Source organism: Bombyx mandarina, chromosome 22 (genome assembly GCF_030267445.1).
Source record: "Bombyx mandarina strain Sakado chromosome 22, ASM3026744v2".
Classification (NCBI taxonomy): domain Eukaryota; kingdom Metazoa; phylum Arthropoda; class Insecta; order Lepidoptera; family Bombycidae; genus Bombyx; species Bombyx mandarina.
The window spans coordinates 4,689,577-4,710,035 of record NC_143228.1 but is presented as its reverse complement, the minus strand read 5'-3'; the positions used below and the strand labels follow the sequence as shown (position 1 = coordinate 4,710,035).

The 20,459-nt window shown below is 35.9% G+C and overlaps 1 protein-coding gene across 2 annotated transcripts in view; it reads right to left on the bottom strand.

Annotated features, from left to right (window-relative positions):
- Papss (3'-phosphoadenosine 5'-phosphosulfate synthase) overlaps positions 1 to 20,459 on the bottom strand; it is a 49,303-nt gene that overhangs the window by 21,463 nt on the left and 7,381 nt on the right. For both annotated transcript variants that reach the window (XM_089736814.1, XM_028171978.2), the window contains exons 2-3: positions 7,932 to 8,106; positions 1,501 to 1,673 (exon numbers count right to left, since the gene is read on the bottom strand). In XM_089736814.1, coding sequence (XP_089592940.1) covers positions 1,501 to 1,673; positions 7,932 to 8,106 — 348 coding nt within the window. The remainder of the gene's footprint in view (positions 1 to 1,500; positions 1,674 to 7,931; positions 8,107 to 20,459) is intronic.

The following is a 20,459-nucleotide window of genomic DNA, read 5'->3' as shown; positions in this document are numbered from 1 at the left end:
TTCTTTGGAAACAAATTCCTACAATTTGCATGACAATACATCATCATCATCATCTCAGCCTGTCCATTGTCCACTGCTGAACATAGGCCTCTCCAAGTGATCTCCAGTGCGGCCGGTCCGTTGCCAGCTGCATCCAACGTGACCCAGCGGTTCATGACAATACAATATGCATTGTATATTATTATATTATAGCAAGTACTACAAGAAAAACCAAACAAAATTTCCACCATTAACACATGAGCAAACAGCGAACGTTAATTCAAATAACTACATAATGAACATTACCCAAATTTAATTTTACATATAAGGTACTATTTAATTTTACAAATAAGGTACCACCTTTGTAGGATAATAATATAAAATATTATACAGTAAAATAATATAAAAATGGGTTCGCTAGTCTTTTTCTTCGGATTTAGTTGAAAACTTTTTGTCAGTTTGATGGCGTGTGACTCTATTGATAACTATATTTAAGAATCATATCAGATTATTTTTGTATTTATTTGTATGGGTCTTTAAGCAGTAGAGAAAGAAAAAGTAAATATTGGGACACACCTTACCACATCTTGAACGTCATCGCGGTCTAAAGGATAAGACTGTTAAAATGAATCTTCATTGTTGAAAATCATGCTTTAAATTAACTGATGTAGGTAATAATATTATTATATTTGACCAAAATTAGTGACGAAATCTATGTAGTAGTTCAACTTTTACTCCAATACTTATGGTTTTTAATGAGCTGCGTCATTAGTCGTTGTCGCCTAAATGATAGGACGCCCGGTATACTTGTATTGAGCGATGCGGCACTGCCGGTGTCCATAACATTTTGTTTAATTAAATACATAACATAATTGATGTTCACAAATTACTTCCACGATGACTCAATAACATCGTAGAATAAAAATCAAGAAGAAAAAAAAAATTATTACATTTACACTGGTGGTAGGACCTCTTATGAGTCCGCACGAGTAGGTACCACCACCCCGCCTATTTCTACCGTGAAGCAGCAATGCGTTTCGGTTTGAAGGGCGGGGCAGCCGTTGTAACTATACTGAGACCTTAGAACTATATCTCAAGGTGGGTGGCGCATTTACGTTATAGATGTCTATGGGCTCCAGTGACCACTTAACACCAGGTGGGTTGTGAGCTTGTCCACCCAACTAAGCAATAAAAAATAAAATAAAAGTTGCTGGTGGGACGTGGACGACCGTTATACTTTGTGTTCATTCATTACCAAGGCTCATAGGCATCACAATATTCACACATTCCATATCCATTCACAGGATACCATGAAAAGACAGAAAAACCTGTAAAATTCAGCTTTTAAGGCTTCTTTTTATTGCCCTTGTAGGCAGACGAATATACTCCCTACCTGATGGTGAGTGTTTACCGTCGCCCGTGGACTTTAGCAATGCCAGGGGCAAAGCCAAGCCGCTGCCTACAGTTAAGTACTCTCCACAAGCTTCGTTTGAAGAAGGTCATGTTATAATTCGACATTACCTCAGCGAATGGCGACACAAAGCTGCACAGACAAACGACGCCGCTGTCTGCAAACAGCTTGGCAACTTCGGCAACACGCCGAATGTTCTCCTCGCGATCTTCCTTCGTGAAACCAAGGTTTTTGTTCAGACCGGTTCTGATATTGTCTCCGTCGAGGCCGTAAGCCGGGATTCCTGGTTTAAAAAAAATCATAGACATCATCTTCTGCTTTCAATGATGAATTAAATTTATCGATAACTAGCTGTACCCGTCCGCTTCGCTGGGCATTTAAAATTAACATTATTATTTCTCAGCCCCACAAAGATTCTCATCATTAACGCCCCCGCAAACCAACACTCATACAAATAGAAACCTATCCATTAAGTACATGTATTTTCTACATGGATACCAAGTTTCAAGTCAATTGGATACATGGTTCAGTAGTTATAACGGAACATCCGTAAAAACCACTGTAGATTTAGATATTAGTACAGATTTAAACAATATTGAGTAATATCTAATGAGTTGACATTACAATGTGTTTTTTTCGGTCTAGTGTTGTCGTCATATTATGCGAAAGAGCCGCGTGGTAACTTCAAATCGATTCTATATTTCTTCTTCTCAGAAGTAACTCCTGGGGGAGTGGTAGTAGTTATGCACTGTCTTTATTCCTTGGTTGCGGCTTTTGCGAGGCTTCTCCACATCTCTATACTAACGGCGGTGCGTGTACATTTTACATAATTGAATAAGACTGACTTTTACAATAATTAATTTACAAACGCTTAATTGCTCAGAATGTGAGGACACGAAACAGTTCATACTTTCGCACGCAATTACATCAGACTATAAATTTCTTAGTAACGATCGAACTAGACAATGTCCGACGTTGCTATTGTTTTAATCTAACAAAATTAAAAAATATACCGTGCGTAGTATTACTGAAACATAAGTAAGTGTAAAACGATTTGTTACGCGTAACACGCGTTCTAAGTTTCTTTTTTTTATTGCCATTGTAGGCCGACGAGCGTACGGCCCACCTGATGGTGAGTGGTTACCGTCGCCCATGGACTTCAGCAATGCCAGGGGCAGAGCCAAGCCGCTGCCTACAAACAGCGTTCATAGAAACATAAAATTAAACACTCGTAATTTATTCACATCGATAAATTGTTATGCTAACTTGCCCTACATACAATGAACGTTGTGTTTTCATTTACGTTCAATAGTAATTATAGAGCTGCCGATGGGTTAATGATTACGCAACATCGTTTTTGTATAATCACCTGACGGCTATTAAATTACCTTATGTAGGTTACACACGTTCATTAATAAAATAATTACGTAACGTAAACATATGCGGCCGTTGTACCTACCTACCTACTACTATGTCATTGGAAATGTTAATGAACTTGCCGACTTGTCGATTTTTTTCTACGGCGCGTGCTGTCCCAGTTCTGTTGTTACTGCGGACAGCGGTAGTCAAACTGCGACGCGTGATGTTAGAAATCTGCAGCTAAGCCACGCACAGTGGGTCGATACTGTGATTTTAGTGACTTAGGGACCAACTTTGTTTTTTTATAAATTTTTTTATGTAGATAGATAGAGCTCGTTAATCTCAATAGTAATTGTTTTGGGCAAAAATTACAAAAACTTTATAGTTTGGTCAGAAAAATGTGTTTTGTGATTTTTTTGTATGGAGCGGGTCACATTAAATTAAATTCCTGCTAAGTACCGAGAGGTCCCGCTTTGAAACTATATTTTCCTTATACCTTGTCTAGTCTACTATCATTTGATGCTATGAACATGTGCATAAAGTTGCAACTCTGCCAAATAAATGGATCGAAAAAAATTAATAAATACATAGAATAAAAACCTTTATATTTTTTTTCGTAAATGCTTTTAAGTTAAATTTGATATGGATTAGTAAGTAAAAGCACGTAATGATACCCATAATTACATAATACCTAACAACAATACATTTAGTAGGTCTCTAATTAAGCAATCTCTCTAATTATTAAGAAAGTTAACATTATTTAATGAGGATAATTAGTTAAGTAGCCATTACTGGGTAGTAGAAAATATAGTAAACATTTGTTTGTCTCTGGAAGTATAAAGTGACCATGTTTATTATATACTAACTAGTGTTCGTTTATTCGTACTACTACTAACATCTCGTGATTGTCGTTGTGATCTTGCTGTTTCCGTTATAATTGATAATTTTGTTAACAATTTAGGATTATTTATGATTTTAAGAGAGCAACTACAGTCGCTGTCTGATAATAAAAAACTCTTTCAATTCCTACAAAATCAAATAAACGTGACCGAAGAGAAAAATGTTGAGCTCCAAAAATTCAGTACGCAATTTTGTTCAAATATAAGTGCAATATGGAAACGAAGTAGTCGCATGTTAGCACAGCTTATAAGAAAAAAATGTGATTGGTTAGAATGTGCAATAAACTGGCCCGAAGGAATGATACCTGAAGCTATCAACACTGCACATGAAAGGCTCGAGATTTCTAATACTGAAGATGTTGTAAATGTACCACCCTCAAATGTACTACAGAAGCCTCGACATCTATTTTTGCACCTCGAAAACCTTTTGAAGAATTGGGATCCAGGCAAAAACGAAGACGCATTGAACAAATTTACCAATCGCTTTCGTTATCCCCAGATGAAATGAAAGCTACTACAATTGCTAGTTTGAGAAACACTAGAAATGAAGATGTAGGAGAAATAATGAACCACTTGTCAAATCACCCCGAAGATCTAAAAAAAGTGAATGAGTATTTAATTACAAGTCAAGTGAAAAGTAGTACATATTCTCCCGATAAGGCAATATTAGTTTCACTTAAATTAAGTGGCAGTATATAAACCTAAGAGAAGCAGCAAGTGAAAATGGGTCTGATTTATACCCTTCTTAATATAAAATTAAGCAAGAAAAGACCAAATGTTATCCAGGGTAAGACGAGGTAATTATTACTGAAGAAGGAGCTGCTATTAAAATGCAAGCATTACTAAACTTGGCGCTATATAGGCTTTTAGATGTGATTACTTCGGATTTGGACTCTGCAAGAAAGCTACTGCTTATAAGCAAATAGGCTTTGATAGAGCCCCAGGTCAAAGTAATTATAAACAAAAAACTGAAACAGAGTTTGATGATTCATCTATTTTCATGGTCAGTCTAGTTCCTATAAGGCTTCAGAAATTTGATGGAACAATTGTTTGGGAAAACGACCTCATCAACTTTTTACTGCCGTCCAATAATGATTAAATTTACAAAAGAAACGCAGTCAACAGTGACAATTATAAAAGCTAGCATAACAGAAGAAATAGAAAGACTTCAGCCATCAAAAATCAAACAAGTTGAAGTTAAGCATCAATTGCACATGATGATGATAGACGGCAAAATAACCTCATATTTTTCAGAAACATTTTCTGCTGTCTGTGATATTTGCAAAGCAAAACCGTCAGAGTTTTTTGGAGTGACTTGCTTATCAAAGAGAAAATAATGAAGAAATATTCCAGTATGGAATGCCATCTTTACATGCCTATCTAAGATGCATGGAGTGCTTACTTCATATCGGTAAATATAATTTTATTACTTCACAATTTTTTCATCGTATGTAGTTTCCTGTGAGATTATTTTTTATATGACACTTTTTTGTTTGCGTCTTATCGTTTGGACTTCAAGAAATGAGGTTGCAAGGGGGGATGTCAAAGAAAAAATATCAATCAGAAAGAGCGCTATACAGCAAGCGTTAAAAAGGAATGCGGTTTACTTATAGATGTTGTCAAGCAAGGAGTAGGAACAACCAATGATGGCAATACTGCCAGAAGATTTTTCAGGGATGCAGAAGAAACAGCCCGCATAACAGGAATACGTAAAGATTTAATAGAGAGGCTTCACGTGATTCTTCACTCTGTTGCATCTGGAGAGCGCGTTCCCAATTTTTCGGAATTTTTTAGATATACTGCAGAATTGTATGTTAATGTATATCCCTGGTATTATATATGCCTTCCAGTATCCATAAATTGTTGGCACATGGCAGTGATATATAATAATGAAGAACTTTGGTGCCATTCATATAGGTAAACTCTCGGAAGAGGCAGCGGAAGCTCGCAATAAAGATTTTCGGAAATATACAGAGAGATGTTATTCAAGAATGAGAAGTAGAACATCGACTAATGAGGATATTTTACACAATCTTCTTTCGTCTTCTGACCCAAAGATCGAAAGGTGAAACAAAATATATAATATTTAGAGAGATTGCATAATTAGAGACCTACTAAATGTATTGTTGTTAGGTATTATGTAATTATGGGTATCATTACGTGCTTTTACTTACTAATCCATATCAAATTTAACTTAAAAGCACTTACGAAAAAAAATATAAAGGTTTTTATTCTATGTATTTATTAATTTTTTTCGATCCATTTATTTGGCAGAGTTGCAACTTTATGCACATGTTCATAGCATCAAATGATAGTAGACTAGACAAGGTATAAGGAAAATAAAGTTTCAAAGCAGGACCTCGCGGTACTTAGCAGGAATTTAATTTAATGTGACCCGCTCCATACAAAAAAATCACAAAACACATTTTTCTGACCAAACTATAAAGTTTTTGTAATTTTTGCCCAAAACAATTATTATTGAGATTAACGAGCTCTATCTATCTACATAAAAAAAATTATAAAAAAACAAAGTTGGTCCCTAAGTCACTAAAATCATAGAATCGACCCACTGTGCCACGTAACGTAATTGGCTAGCTTTTTATAGTTTGACATTCGATTGCTTTTTCTGTTAATATTGCACACACGTCCACAGTTATGCCGATCAAACAAAACCGGGCATGAAGTGTTGAACTACGCACAGTAAAGAGTTCCGTAGCTGTGATGAACTTTCACATTTCAAAACCAAAGTACCTAATTAATATTTCTGACACTTTTTGCTACTGCATAAAACTATACGAGTAAATCGTATAAATAGAAATATCAAGTATATACCTCAAATTTCATCAATCAATTTCCATCGAAACTTACATTTTTTTACACAATTATTTTTTCCCAAAAATTTTTGTATATTTAGACGGAGAGTACACAACTTTGGAAACGTATATTTTACAAAATATTTTTACGATTTAATTGACAAACGGGCCCATTGAAATAATAAGTCTCACTTATGCTAAAGGCTACGAAACCCTTTCTTTTTCTTTGGTTCTGAAGGAAATTCCCTGACTTCGCCTAGGCTGTGAGAGCGATAAACGTGGTATATCGGATTTAAGCAGACTAAAATCTCTTATTGTCAACAACCAGCGTCTGAGCTTCAGATGATACGGAACTCAATGGAACCAAGCTAGTGTCAAGGTTCGCGTGGAGTCCATGTATCTAAGCCACTAGACGAGGAACCTGCAGTCGACGGGCTAACCTAAGCCCGCCTAGTCACTATAAAGTAACCTTCAATCCAACTGATTGAATCGTTCTCGTCGAGCCCTTCGTCGCAAGCGACGGGTATAGTGAGCGGGACGTAAGTTGGCAAGGTTTTGGTGTAGTGGGGGTAATGTCGCGCATGGTGCACATTGCAACAAAAAAATGATCACTTTTATTACCCGCATATAATTTAATTTTATTTTATTTAATTTTGTTTTGCCGTAATTTGTTTTTAAGCCTTTGTGTTTAGAAGAAAGTTAAAGAAAAGAGAGGAATTCGTGAAGTGTATTAGGTGCTAAAAATAAAATACAATTAAAAGTTAAGAAGTTTATTTAAAAAAATATACTTAATATTTAATGTGTCGCCGTCGTCACTATCATTTTCTAATAGTGCTACCTCTTAGATTAAATTTATGGTAGCACCTGAGCTGGTGGAAGGAGTTGGCTCCTCATCGTTGACATAACGAAGAGTCGCTGTCGTCACTGGCGTAAATAATAAAACGCTCAGTGACTGAATCGACTATATGGTCATTGGTATTTGGACCTGGCATTGCAAACAAATTTAAAAGAATAACACCCGTAACAAAAACTAAATTTAAAAACAATAATAACAACTCGTAACAAAAACTCAATATAAACAAAGGGCTCCTACAATTTAGTAGGCGCATGTGTAACCAGGAGCGAACGGAACGTGGACGCGGTGCGGGAGGGGAGGGTCGACTGACTCCCCAATCGTGCGCTCGGAACGGTGCTACGTCTTTCCCCGCGTCCCGTTTGACAACCAAAGAGACCTAAAAAACGACTTCTGCGCATCTTACGACTCTTGCCAAGTTACGTGCCGGGGACTATAAGTAAATTAACCCTCAGACACAGCCCACTGAGTTTCACGGCTCTTGCTAAGGTTCGTGTTAGCAACGTCGTCATGTTTGAGCCCCGTGAGCTCACCTACTAGTTAAGGCGACGCTGATATGGCCTCTCAAGGCTCTCAGCTTAGGGAGGAAAAAAAAACAGATTAAATGGTAATATTACCTTTGGAGACCAAGTAGGCTTCAAGAGCGAAAGCAATACTGGTTTTACCAGCTCCGCTCAACCCCGTGAACCAGACGGTGCTGCCCCTGAAGGCTCTGCTTCCAAGAGCTCTGCTCCTCTTGGCCCTGGACACCTGATGCTTCTGCTCGACGACATTCGTGGCCACCTGAGCGCACTACAAAAACAAAGCTTCGTTACTACTTACTGGTACTTACGATATTTACTGGTGGTAGGACCTCTTGTGAGTCCGCGCGGTTACGTACCACTGCCCTGCCTATTTCTGCCGTGAAGCAATAATGCGTTTCGGTTTGAAGGGTGGGGTAGCCGTTGTAACTATACTGAGATCTTAGAACTTATATCTCAAGGTGAGTGGCGCATTTACGTTGTAGATGTCCATGGGCTCCAGTAACCACTTAACAGCAGGTGGGCTGTGAGCTCGTCCACCCATCTAAGAAGTAAAAAAAAATAAAAAATAAAAAAACTAATCGTACTCGCAGAATTACTTTGACGACCTAGATTAGGGTTTCTCCTGTCAGATCAGATTTTCCATGTCTTCCAATTTCAAGACTTACACAATGCAAAATACACAAATAGATAAATACGATGATAATATTGATAAAATTATAATGTTTAGTTCAGTTTTAACTTTGAATCACTACACTAATTGTCAATAAGTGATAAGATATTAAGATTCGAAATATCTCGATACTACTCGTACATAATAGCTCGGTTAAGTACCATTTCAACATCTCAAATTTAATACTCGAAAAGACAATGCCCATTTTCTATTGGCGTTTGGGCCTCTCAAAAAGTTGTCGCGTCATGATGGTTTTAACTTATTTTGATAGACAAAGAAATATCGTTTCATATTCAGAAAACTATTTTTATATTCTCACCCAGGTTTAAGAGAAATCTGTTTTTTTCTGCAATTAAAATTAAGTTGTTAATTGTTTTTTTCGAAATCAATAATCGCTTTCATCATTATTTACAGTATTAAATAAGTTAATTGTGGTTAATGTTGCTAGAAATAAGCCCTTACGTACATTTTATTATTATTATATCCTCAAAGTAATTATAAAATGAAATGAAAATCCGGAAGCCGACAACGATATTGTTGTTGTTGTTTTTAAATTCGCCAATAAGCAGGCAAAGAGCGTAGCCTATACAGCCTAGTCTGTCGTAGTTATATTTTTTTATGTCGATAAAAAGCCGGTGTATCTCTTTTTATTGCTTTTTGGGAGTTTTGACGTCAACTCGATGAATAGCTCATTGAGTGAGCATGAATTACCGCAGACCTTTTATCTTGAAAAAAAAAAAACAGTCACCGCTATGTTAACCACAGTTTTATTCCAATGCCTCAATAATCGTGAACAACGATTATTGACGTTTAATACACAAAACAACGCCCAATTTATATATTATCATCACAATAAATTATTAAAAAAACATTAAAATAAAACTTCAAGTGACGCTTCACTCGGGTTGCTGCCAAAACTCTCTGATCATATATAATAAGAATAGAGTAATGGTAGGCCATTGAGATTTTTACTAATGGAATCATTAATATCTAAAAATATTAAATAAAATAACTCATGGTTTTAAGTAGTAATCATTATTACAATATATAAATATTGAATTGAACAAAAATAAACTAAAAAGTCTGAATTATAACCATTAGTTATTTTTTTTTAATTTGTTGTTCAAGTCACAGACAACTCTTTCGTTTGGCAGCATATAGGTTTACTATAAGGCTGTATGGGCTTTTTCTTCGCTTTTCGCGAATAGGCCCTTTGCCTATTCGCGAATTTAAAAACTATGGCACTAAGTTTTGGCATGTTATCAAATAAGTAATTTATTTTTTTGTAAAACAATGCCAGGGCGAAAGAAATGTTGATACATAAACTAAACAACGTAAAAAAATAATTCATAGTTTTTCAAGTACAAATAGTTTTGACATAAAGTTGGCCCACTTTTGGGCATTGTCCTTTATATTATTATTTTATGAAGAATTAATTTTTCAATAGGCGATGATAAAATCGGAGACACCAATAAGACAATAAGACTATACGTATAAAAATAATTTAGCAGAAATGAAATCGGAACTCAACTATGTTTCTGAGATATGAATCCTATAAGAAAAATGCGTAACAAAATCAAAGCCGTGAAAAGAAACCGTCTCACATAATAAACTTCCAATTAGGTTTGGACAATCTCATTGGCTGTTCGAGCTACTAATGCGACTTATGTAAGCAGTGCGCACATATTAGCTTTGTTATATAGCTAGCCACGTAATCTAACTCCAAACTCCTGACTGTTTCCGTAGACCTACAATGGTTTTTTTGACGGGCTATAATAATAGTGTCATAATCTATCTATATATATAAAAATGAATTGCTGTTCGTTAGTCTCGCTAAAACTCGAGAATGGCTGGACCGATTTGGCTAATTTTGGTCTTGAATTATTTGTGGAAGTCCAGAGAAGGTTTAAAAGGTAGATAAATATGAAAATGCTCGGAAATAAATAAAAATAACGATTTTGTTTTCCCTTTGATGTGTCCCCCCGTCGGACGAATTCCTTTTGTTTGTTTTAAGTTTATTTTATACAAAAGTTTAGGTCTTTTATTTCTCGATTGAGGCACTACGAAGTCTGCCGGGCCAGCTAGTATAATAATATAATAACTATAATAATAATTAGATAGCTTGCCATATGTATCGTTTAACTTTAATAATTTTTTTAACAAAATTATGACCAATTTCAATTCTGATAAAATTTTAAAGTTTGCTCCTTCATCAACGAATGGTGTATGTAAAATACTATATAGTGAGCAAAATACTATATATAAAGTACTTTTATTAGTGAGCAGAAAGAGCTCTGAACACCGTAGCTCATAAAGATAATAAAGAGCATAAGATATTATAATAAATATTGAACCAATATCGAAAATAATAGACAACTATATTATGTAGGCATTGTACTCTATTGACTTTTTGTTCATTGATTAGAAATTAAACGGGAAGTAACAAATTCATCTATTTCGAATAACAATAAATTTATTGTAATTGAAAATCGTACACGATCCATGACGACCTCAAACAAAGGTCGAACCAATATTAAGAACACTAACATAGTTACATATTGTTAATTTATAAAAATCAAAGTAATCGATGTTAAAAAGCCTTCCTCTTCCTCGTAATAAAGTTTACATAAATAGCCCAAACATGTACAACTTTAAGATCATAATAAAACGATTTTATATAAATAAGCATATCGTTTTGAGTTAATTAACACATATGTATATTATATACTCGTGGCTCAGCACGGCGGTGAAGCTAAAAGCGTTTTCCAATCCAGAACTCATAGGTTTGTAACTGGACATGCAAAACCATTTTTTGGGTTGAATTTTCGCACGTCTTCTCGGGGATCTTGTGATACGTAGTATGTAGATTTGCCGTAACTAGCCACTAAATGACTCCTTTATACTCTATCCCGAACGACTAATCCCCCTGAGGCAAAGTCCGGAAGAAGCAAAAAGGAGATAGGCACTAGCATTTTTTATAAACAAAAAACCCTCATTATTCTTTACGTAATATGACCGAAATAAGCACATTTTGTACTTCAAAATTTTTAATTGGCTGCTAGCTTACCTGGTGTTTCGGAACAACATAATTTAAGATTACTCATATAAGATAATCTAGACTAAATAAACTAATTCCAATTTGAATTTAATTTGACAATTGAATTTAATTTGACAAATTGAATTTAATTTCAGATATAAAGAATTACAATCAAATATAAAAATCGATTTTTGCTTTATTTATATTATATTCTATAATAGTGTATTCTATTATAGTGGTATATTTTGAGCCAGCATGGGTAGGTAACAATCTCGACGGTCTATTCGTACCGCGTAGTAGTCACGCGATTACAATACAACGTTATACAATACAATGGAGTTGTTGATATTTTGCACTACATAGTTATATCTATGAGTTCCGTAAACCACTGAAAACCAGCTTTGAGCTAGTGAACCTATCTAAAGCAATAACAAAATGCATTTATATCAGAACAAAATTCATAATTCTCCCCCATACATTTTCCTTTCAGTTGACAATAGAGTATCTGATTATAACTGTCCAAAGTAACATTGAATTAAAATTTATATTACAAAGTAGCACATAACATTAAGCGCACAAAGGTTTTGTGAAGGGAATTGAACCTTGATCAAACAAATTAATATTATGCATCCGATCAAAGTGCCTATTTATGTTAAAAGATAAATTAGTGATTGGAATGCGCCCGCAATTCGGAACGCGCAAACTTGCAAAAATATACTTTTATTACAATGACAGATTCAATAGGCGACATACTCCCGTCGCAATTTATTTATTAGATAATCTGTATTACTCAATAAGGTTTTTTTCCTTATTATATTTGACCATAATTTAATGTGAATCTTGAAATATAACATTCCCGATCCTGCGGACAGAATGGAAAGCAGTTGACGTCGCCCCAAACACGTCATTTCGGATCCTCCCGATCCACTAACGGTGCTTTTAGGTACCTCAAGCACCGGTCATCGTTCTCGTCGAAACCGTCGCTTGCGACGAAGGGCTCGACGAGTAAATTAGCCCTCAGACACAGCCCACTGAGTTTCTCGCCGGATCTTCTCAGTGGGTCGCGTTTCCGATCCGGTGGTAGATTCTGCGAAGCACGGCTCTTACTAGGATTCGTGTTAGCAACGTCATCAGGTTTGAGCCTCGTGAGCTCACCTACTAGTTAAGGCGACGCTGATATAGCCTCTCAAGGCTATCAGCTTAGATAGGTAAAAAAAAATTAAATATAAAATTTTAGGATGAGCACACAGCACACTACTTAAAACAATGTCCGTGCCTACAGTTATTGGGGAAGATTAGCGTGTAGATGCAAACACAATAGCGGATCAATTTTAAAAAGCCATACAGGCGAAAAACTTTACATTCAAACTTTTGTCAAGAATCTGAAAAAGCGAAAACCGGACTTCTGTTTACAAATTGTTTATAGAAATGTGGCTCGGTTCAGTAAATTTATTTTACAATTAAAAAATTACCTAGGTCTGTTAAGTAAGATCTGAGCAGAAATTAGAGACAATATTATTAGAGCGTTCATTTTAGGTACATATTAAATTTTTTTTTATACCGAATTAAACTAACCAAGACGCGATACACGTAATCGAAAAGATAAAATCAGATTGCTTAGTGCGAGTTTTTTAACGTTCTCGAGAGCGTAAAAATTAACTCGAATTTGTATGCAGTTGGAACAGCGCCCCTAGCGGCAAACGTAGGCAAACGCTCGAACTCCATACAAATCTGAGCTAACTTTTACGCTATCGAGAACGTTAAAAAACTCGCACTAAGCACACTGAATAAAATAGAAGTACGGTTTGTTTAATGTACTGTGGCATTATTATATTGAACGATCGACTGTTTAATAATAGAATAACTGTTTTACTTAAAACACAATTAACTAATAACGAAGCGATATATCAAATTGTAACACTATCACAATAAGCTAATCCCAGTGTAATCATCTTAATATAATTCCAATAGAAATATTACGATAATATAGGATATTAACAAGAGCCCCCCACCCCCCTACAATTTTACAAGTACAACAAACAAGTACCAAACTAAGTGGCGACATTCACGTCGTGACGTCACGGAATCCGGTAACCGCTTCACACCAGCTTTACTGTGAGCTCGATCACAGTATAAGCAATTAAATAAAAACATTAATACTGTGTTTTAATGACTCGACAACATAGGAATTGTCTGTCGTTTAGAGCAATAAAAAAGACCCTAGTAATCTGAGTCACCTTTCAAATTCGATATTAATCAAGAAAATGAATAATTTTGACTGTCTTTTTTTTATTGCTTAGATGTCTTACGTGTGTAGCTTCATACGTAGAGTTCCATCGAAACTAGAAAACGCGATTTCAATTAACATGGCAACATATAGATTAAAAAGTTGAGAGCTGGCAATAACATTTTAACTAACGTTTTTTTTTTCATTATTATGTGTGTGTCTTTAGAGTTATGAGCTTTAGTTTAGAGGTTAGAAAATGTAGAAGCAACTCCATATTAAAAGCTGGACTATTTCAACCTTCAAAGCGGTCTGCGGCAGATATAATGCGGTATGAAAACGTGTAGAATCTACGAAATGCGACAGTAAAACTGAAGTCGGTAAGATGCTATAAACAAAAAAATCATAAGCCAAAATACTATCATAAAATACAAATCCGAAACGGTACGGTGAATAAAATGAACTGATGCATGTAGGAGGAAAACGCGCAGAGAAAGTAGAATGTTTACGTAAAATTGCAAGTGCCAAACCGGTATTAACGCACTACTTCAATGGAACTAAACTAACACAATATGGCGCCTTGAATGTTTAGGGACGTTGTTCTATTTTTCATATAGATACGCAATAATAAAATTGATTCAAAATTAATATTTTTGTGAAAGAATGTAACAAAAAGTTAGCATGACTTAGCGGTTAAATATTAATATATCACAATCGCACTTCAAAAGTGATGCTACCAGATTTAAATAGATTTGTAAACGGAGTTATACTTTCTTTCTAAGCGTGTGCCAACCTCCATTATTCAACAGAATTCCATGAATAAATAAAGAAGACACTTAACTGTACCGTATATCATAAATCAGTGAATTATTTATAGCTAAATGTTGTGTGAGGTCCGAAATAACCTATCATAATCGATAACCTAATCAAAAATTTTGATCACATTGTTATTTGGTCAATGCGATGCATTCTTTTATTTTTATATTGGTGGATGGAAAAACCGAATTTAAAATGCTAACCTCAATATGACCAGGCGACATTCTATATGCAAATCATAAATAAAGTTAAACATCAAATTGTTCTTCATAATGTTTTTCCGAACGTCCTAAAACAGACTCAAAGGTCATCATACGGTATGCAGCGGCTTGACTTTGCTCCTGGCATTGCTGAAGTCCATGGGCGACGATAACTACTCAAAATCAGGTGGGCCGTGTGCTCGTCTGTCTACATGGGGCAATAAAAAAAGAGTCGTGTTTCAGAAAGAAGTAGCCTCATATGTTCGAAATTTGGACACATAGCGTGCAGGTTTGAAGTGTAGTCAAGAGTTTAGTAATAAAAAATGGTCGCCAATCGGCTTGAATTGAACCTGAACTACTTTTCTGAATTTTCTAGCAAAACGCGCCATACTGAAAAGCAGTATGCTTCAGACTATTGCAAGCCACTCAACTTAAACACAAACAGGAAGCTTATATTTAATTACTCCAAGATAATTATTTATCTTTAAAAGCCTTTTGTGCACTGTCGATAGCAACATTAATTGTTTTCATGAAATCTTAAGGGCCATTAAAATATTATATCTGTGTCAATTAGAATTTATTATCTTACGCAAACGGGCTTGTGATTAAATCAAGCGAACGGAATTCTTAGATTTTTAAACAACACTTAAAATATTGATTAAAGCCTCCCTATATATTTTTGGTGCTTTACAAGCGCAGAATCTCGTTTTGTCTACGCAAGGACTAATTGGTGTTAACATCACCACGATATACATGTCTTCACTCGCTTAAATTACAACATTCATTGTTTCATCGTGAGCATGACATTAGTACATTATACTAAGACGAATGTGGCACTAAATCATCGTGGACACTAAAAGCTGATAGACAGAGAATATAAACTTTTGGGATCTGGATTTAATACAGTTTCCGACAGATACCCTGGCCTGGCTAGCTGACGTAATAGCATACCTATTAAGGTTATATTGTACGAAAAGATCGATAAGTTCAGATGTATTAGAAACATCTGATGGCATGACTGGCAAAATTGAGGTAAAAAAAAAAGATCCAATACGTTGGAATGAAGCATAGAAACATTTAGAGATACCTCACAGTTCATCAAGCAGCTGATTGCAATCGATGGTGAAATAGTTCCGAACTACAACAATCTACACAACCCTCGGTAATGAGCTAATTATTTGAAGAACAGTCTCAGTAATAAACACGGATGCTTCAGTAAATATATGTGTATACATTATGTAACATAAAACAATAATAATATATATGTATTTTTTTATTTAAGCCATGAATGAATATTTCATCGTTTATTTTATTATGATTGTATTTATTAAGTGTGTGAAAAGAGACATTCGGTCTATCAAATGATCTCGATTTTTTTTCGTAAAAATCGAATGTGACGCAGACTACAAAAGCTGTTCAGTTTCAACCTTATTAAACAATTAAACACATGTTTATAATCACTAGTATTAAAACTTTCCTTCACCAGTCTGGGTATGTAGAATTTAAACAAAAAAAATAAGGCGTTCTCAACGTCCGGAAAAAACTGTCGGTAACACCAATCGAGTTCAAGTGGTAATATCATAACGAACTACAAAGAATTATGACAGACTTTTCTAGTCCTAACATCCTACTCGCCGTCTTCGGTCGAACCACGACCAAGACAGTTTCATCAATGTCGATATATCGGGTACGCATTAAAGTTAAATTTTTTAGTAAGTATTAAATAATAGCATTTATAATGTAGATAGGCGTGAAATATTTATAACATATCGAAAGTATATTTATATTATATTTTAAAGAAGAATTAACAGCTGAAACAATACAAAGTATACGTATTTTTTATTAATATTTGACACATGTGTAAATACCTAGTCAGGTCATAAGTAGTGTCACACAGTAAAAACTTTTCTTTTAGAATGCTGGCCACAAAAAGTTTATTGAATTCGAATTTCGAATTGTTCATGAAAATAAAAATTTATACTTTTAGAATTTTACTCATTTTTAAATATGGAGTGGACGCTTAAAGAAGACCGTGTTGCAGTTATTGCGTTGCATCGTTGCGGTTACGCGCCAATGCAAATTTTTAACATACTGAAAAATTTGAATATAACCAAAAGATTCGATTATCGTACCATCAAACTATACAATAAAGACTCTAGTGTAGATGACAGGTCAAGAAGTGGCCGCCCTCGGTCTGCTAGGACTCCAGCAGTGATAAAAGCTGTGAAGGCGCGAATTCAAAGAAATCCCAAACGTAAGCAGAAACTGTTGGCCTTTCAGATGGGGTTAAGCAGAACCACGGTGAAAAGGGTGTTAAATAAAGACTTCGGGCTTCGGGCATATCGAAGAAAAACAGGACATCGTTTGAATGCTCGTCTAATGGACCTGAGACTGAAGAGATGCCGTGCTTTGTTGAAGCGGTACGCGGGAAAAAAATATCGGGAAATTCTTTTTTCGGATGAAAAAATTTTTACCGTAGAAGAGAGCTACAACAAACAAAATGATAAGGTGTACGCACACAGTAGTGAAGAAGCGAGCAACCGTATTCCGCGTGTCCAACGAGGTCATTTTCCATCCTCGCTCATGGTATGGTTGGGAGTTTCTTATTGGGGCTTAACAGAGGTACATTTTTGTGAGAAAGGTGTAAAAACGAATGCAGTTGTGTATCAAAATACAGTCCTGATGAACCTTGTGGAACCTGTTTCTCATACCATGTTCAATAACAGGCACTGGGTATTCCAACAAGATTCGGCGCCAGCTCATAGAGCGAAGAGCACACAAGACTGGCTGGCGGCGCGTGAAATCGACTTCATCCGGCACGAAGACTGGCCCTCCTCCAGTCCAGATTTGAATCCGTTAGATTACAAGATATGGCAACACTTGGAGGAAAAGGCGTGCTCAAAGCCTCATCCCAATTTGGAGTCACTCAAGACATCCTTGATTAAGGCAGCCGCCGATATTGACATGGACCTCGTTCGTGCTGCGATAAACGACTGGCCGCGCAGATTGAAGGCCTGTATTCAAAATCACGGAGGTCATTTTGAATAAACTTTAGTGTCGTAAGAATCTATGTTTTGTTAAGTTCATTTTGGTATATGAATGGTTAAATAATGAATAAACTTGTTTCAATTATTTTGCATTAAACATGTGACAGAATTTATGACCTGACTAGGTACTGAATGTTCATTCCTATTCGGCCTTGGTAGAGTTTAAAATATCCGCAAATACTGACTGAATTTGATTTATTGCTTATAAATTTACTTTAATAAACTTTAAAATTACCATATTCCACTTTTTTTTCTAATCGCGTGGATTTCACTGTGGACTAAAGAATAAAACCGCCGGTGCACTCATATCAAACCAGTTTTCAAATCCTCAGGAAAGTACCTTTTTTTTTTCTACGAAATACGTACTAACACTTGTGTTCACTTCCTTTTTGTGACTTCCCAGCCATGAAGAATAATATCGTGCTCTTAAAATAAAACTCGATTTTTTTAAATATACTAAGTCTGGCCATAAATACTGTTACAATTAAAAATAAACAAAATATTATATTTGAATTTGGAATCTGTCATTTTTATATAATTGCTCATTGAGTTTTCACATTTTGGCGCCAATACATTGTACAATAGTTTGCAATATTAAAATGGAGTGGGGTGATAAAGAGAACCGAATCGCTATGATTGCATTACACAAAGTAGGTATGGAGCCAAATGCAATTTTTAAAACTCTCCTCCTTACGCTTGGTATTAGTAAAATGTTTGTATACCGGGCTATTAATAGGTGCAATGAGACCTCCTCTGTTTGTGACAGAAAAAGATCTGGCCGTCCACGTAGTGTTCGTACGAAAAAGATGGTCAAAGCAGTAAGGGAAAGAATTCGAAGAAATCCTGTCCGAAAGCAAAAGATTTTATCTCGGGAGATGAAGATAGCACCTAGAACCATGTCCCGTATTTTAAAAGATGACTTAGGACTTGCAGCCTATAAGAGACGTACTGGTCATTTCTTAACTGATAATTTAAAAGAGAATAGGGTGGTAAAATCGAAACAACTACTGAAGCGGTACGCAAAGGTAGGTCATAGAAAAATTTTGGTTATGGATGAGAAATTTTTTACAATTGAGCAACATTTTAACAAACAAAATGACCGTATTTATGCTCAAAGCTCTAAGGAAGCTTCCCAATTAGTCGACAGAGTGCAACGTGGGCACTATCCGACTTTAGTGATGGTTTGGTGGGGTATTTTTTTTATTTTTGATGTTAATGCACTGTCGATTGCACCTATAATTGAGGTGACATCTGCCATGAACTTTTGTCAATTTGTCAATGTTTTGTATTGATGATCACTTTGTTGGTGCAACTTAATAAATAAATAAATAAATAAGTATTAGCTATGAAGGAGTGACTGAGCCATACTTTTGTGAAAAAGGTATCAAAACATCGGCACAAGTGTATCAAGATACCATTCTTGAGAAGGTAGTGAAGCCTCTTAACAACACCATGTTCAATAATCAAGAATGGTCCTTCCAGCAAGACTCGGCGCCAGGTCATAAAACTCGGTCTACGCAGTCTTGGTTGGAAACGAACGTTTCGGACTTCATCAGAGCTGAAGACTGGCCGTCGTCTAGTCCCGATCTTAATACGCTGGATTATGATTTATAGTCAGTTTTAGAGAGTACGGCTTGCTCTACACGCCATGATAATTTGGAGTCCCTAAAACAATCCGTACGATTGGCAGTGAAACATTTTCCCATGGAAAGAGAGCGTGCTTCTATTGATAACTGGCCTCAACGTTTAAAGGACTGTATTGCAGCCAATGGAGACCACTTCGAATAAGCTTTTTATACTTTAAATTGTTTTATATTTATGTATTAAACTAACACACTGTAAAAGTAATAAATGTTGTTTGCCATAGAATTTTTTTCTTTTCCTTTGTAACAGTAATTATGGCCAGACTAAGTATGTACATGCTGGCCTATTACTATTACTATGTACCCTTATTATTTCTGCCGCGACGTAGTAGTTCATTCCGGTTCGAATGGTAGGAGAGGAATTATAAAATATAATTGAGACCTCATGTCTCAAGGCGGTCTTCACGTTGTGATGTCTATGGCCTCTGGTAACCGTCTAACCCTGATGACGTGTTCGGTAGGTCAGAACTCATATTTTACAAACGTACTTATCCGACCACAATGGGGCAACGCAAAGCCGCCCTCCACCGAAACATTGTCTTGTCGGATCCCCCGGATTCACTCTTTGCTCGATGCTTTTAGGCCTCTCAAGCACCGGCCACCGTCCTCGTCGAGCTCATCGATCACGATAAAGAGTTCGACGACCGAACTAACCCAGAGACACAAACAAACTGAGTCTCACGCCGGATCTTCTCTGTGGGTCGCGATTCCGATCCGATGGTAACTCTGCGAAGCACTGCTCTTGCTAGGGCTAGTGTTAGCAGATTCTCTCAAATTGATCCCGTGAGCTCAAAGACCCGTCGGGGCGTTGCTGGAATAGCCTCTTAAGCTACCAGCGTATAGGTAGGGAAAAAAATCTCATTACAAACGTATGCAGCAATAGATAAATAAATAAATTATTGCGTTGAGTATTTGCGCACAATGGAGGACTAAGCCATAAAACATTCCACAACGGATGTCCCTCATTAGTACCTACTAGTATAA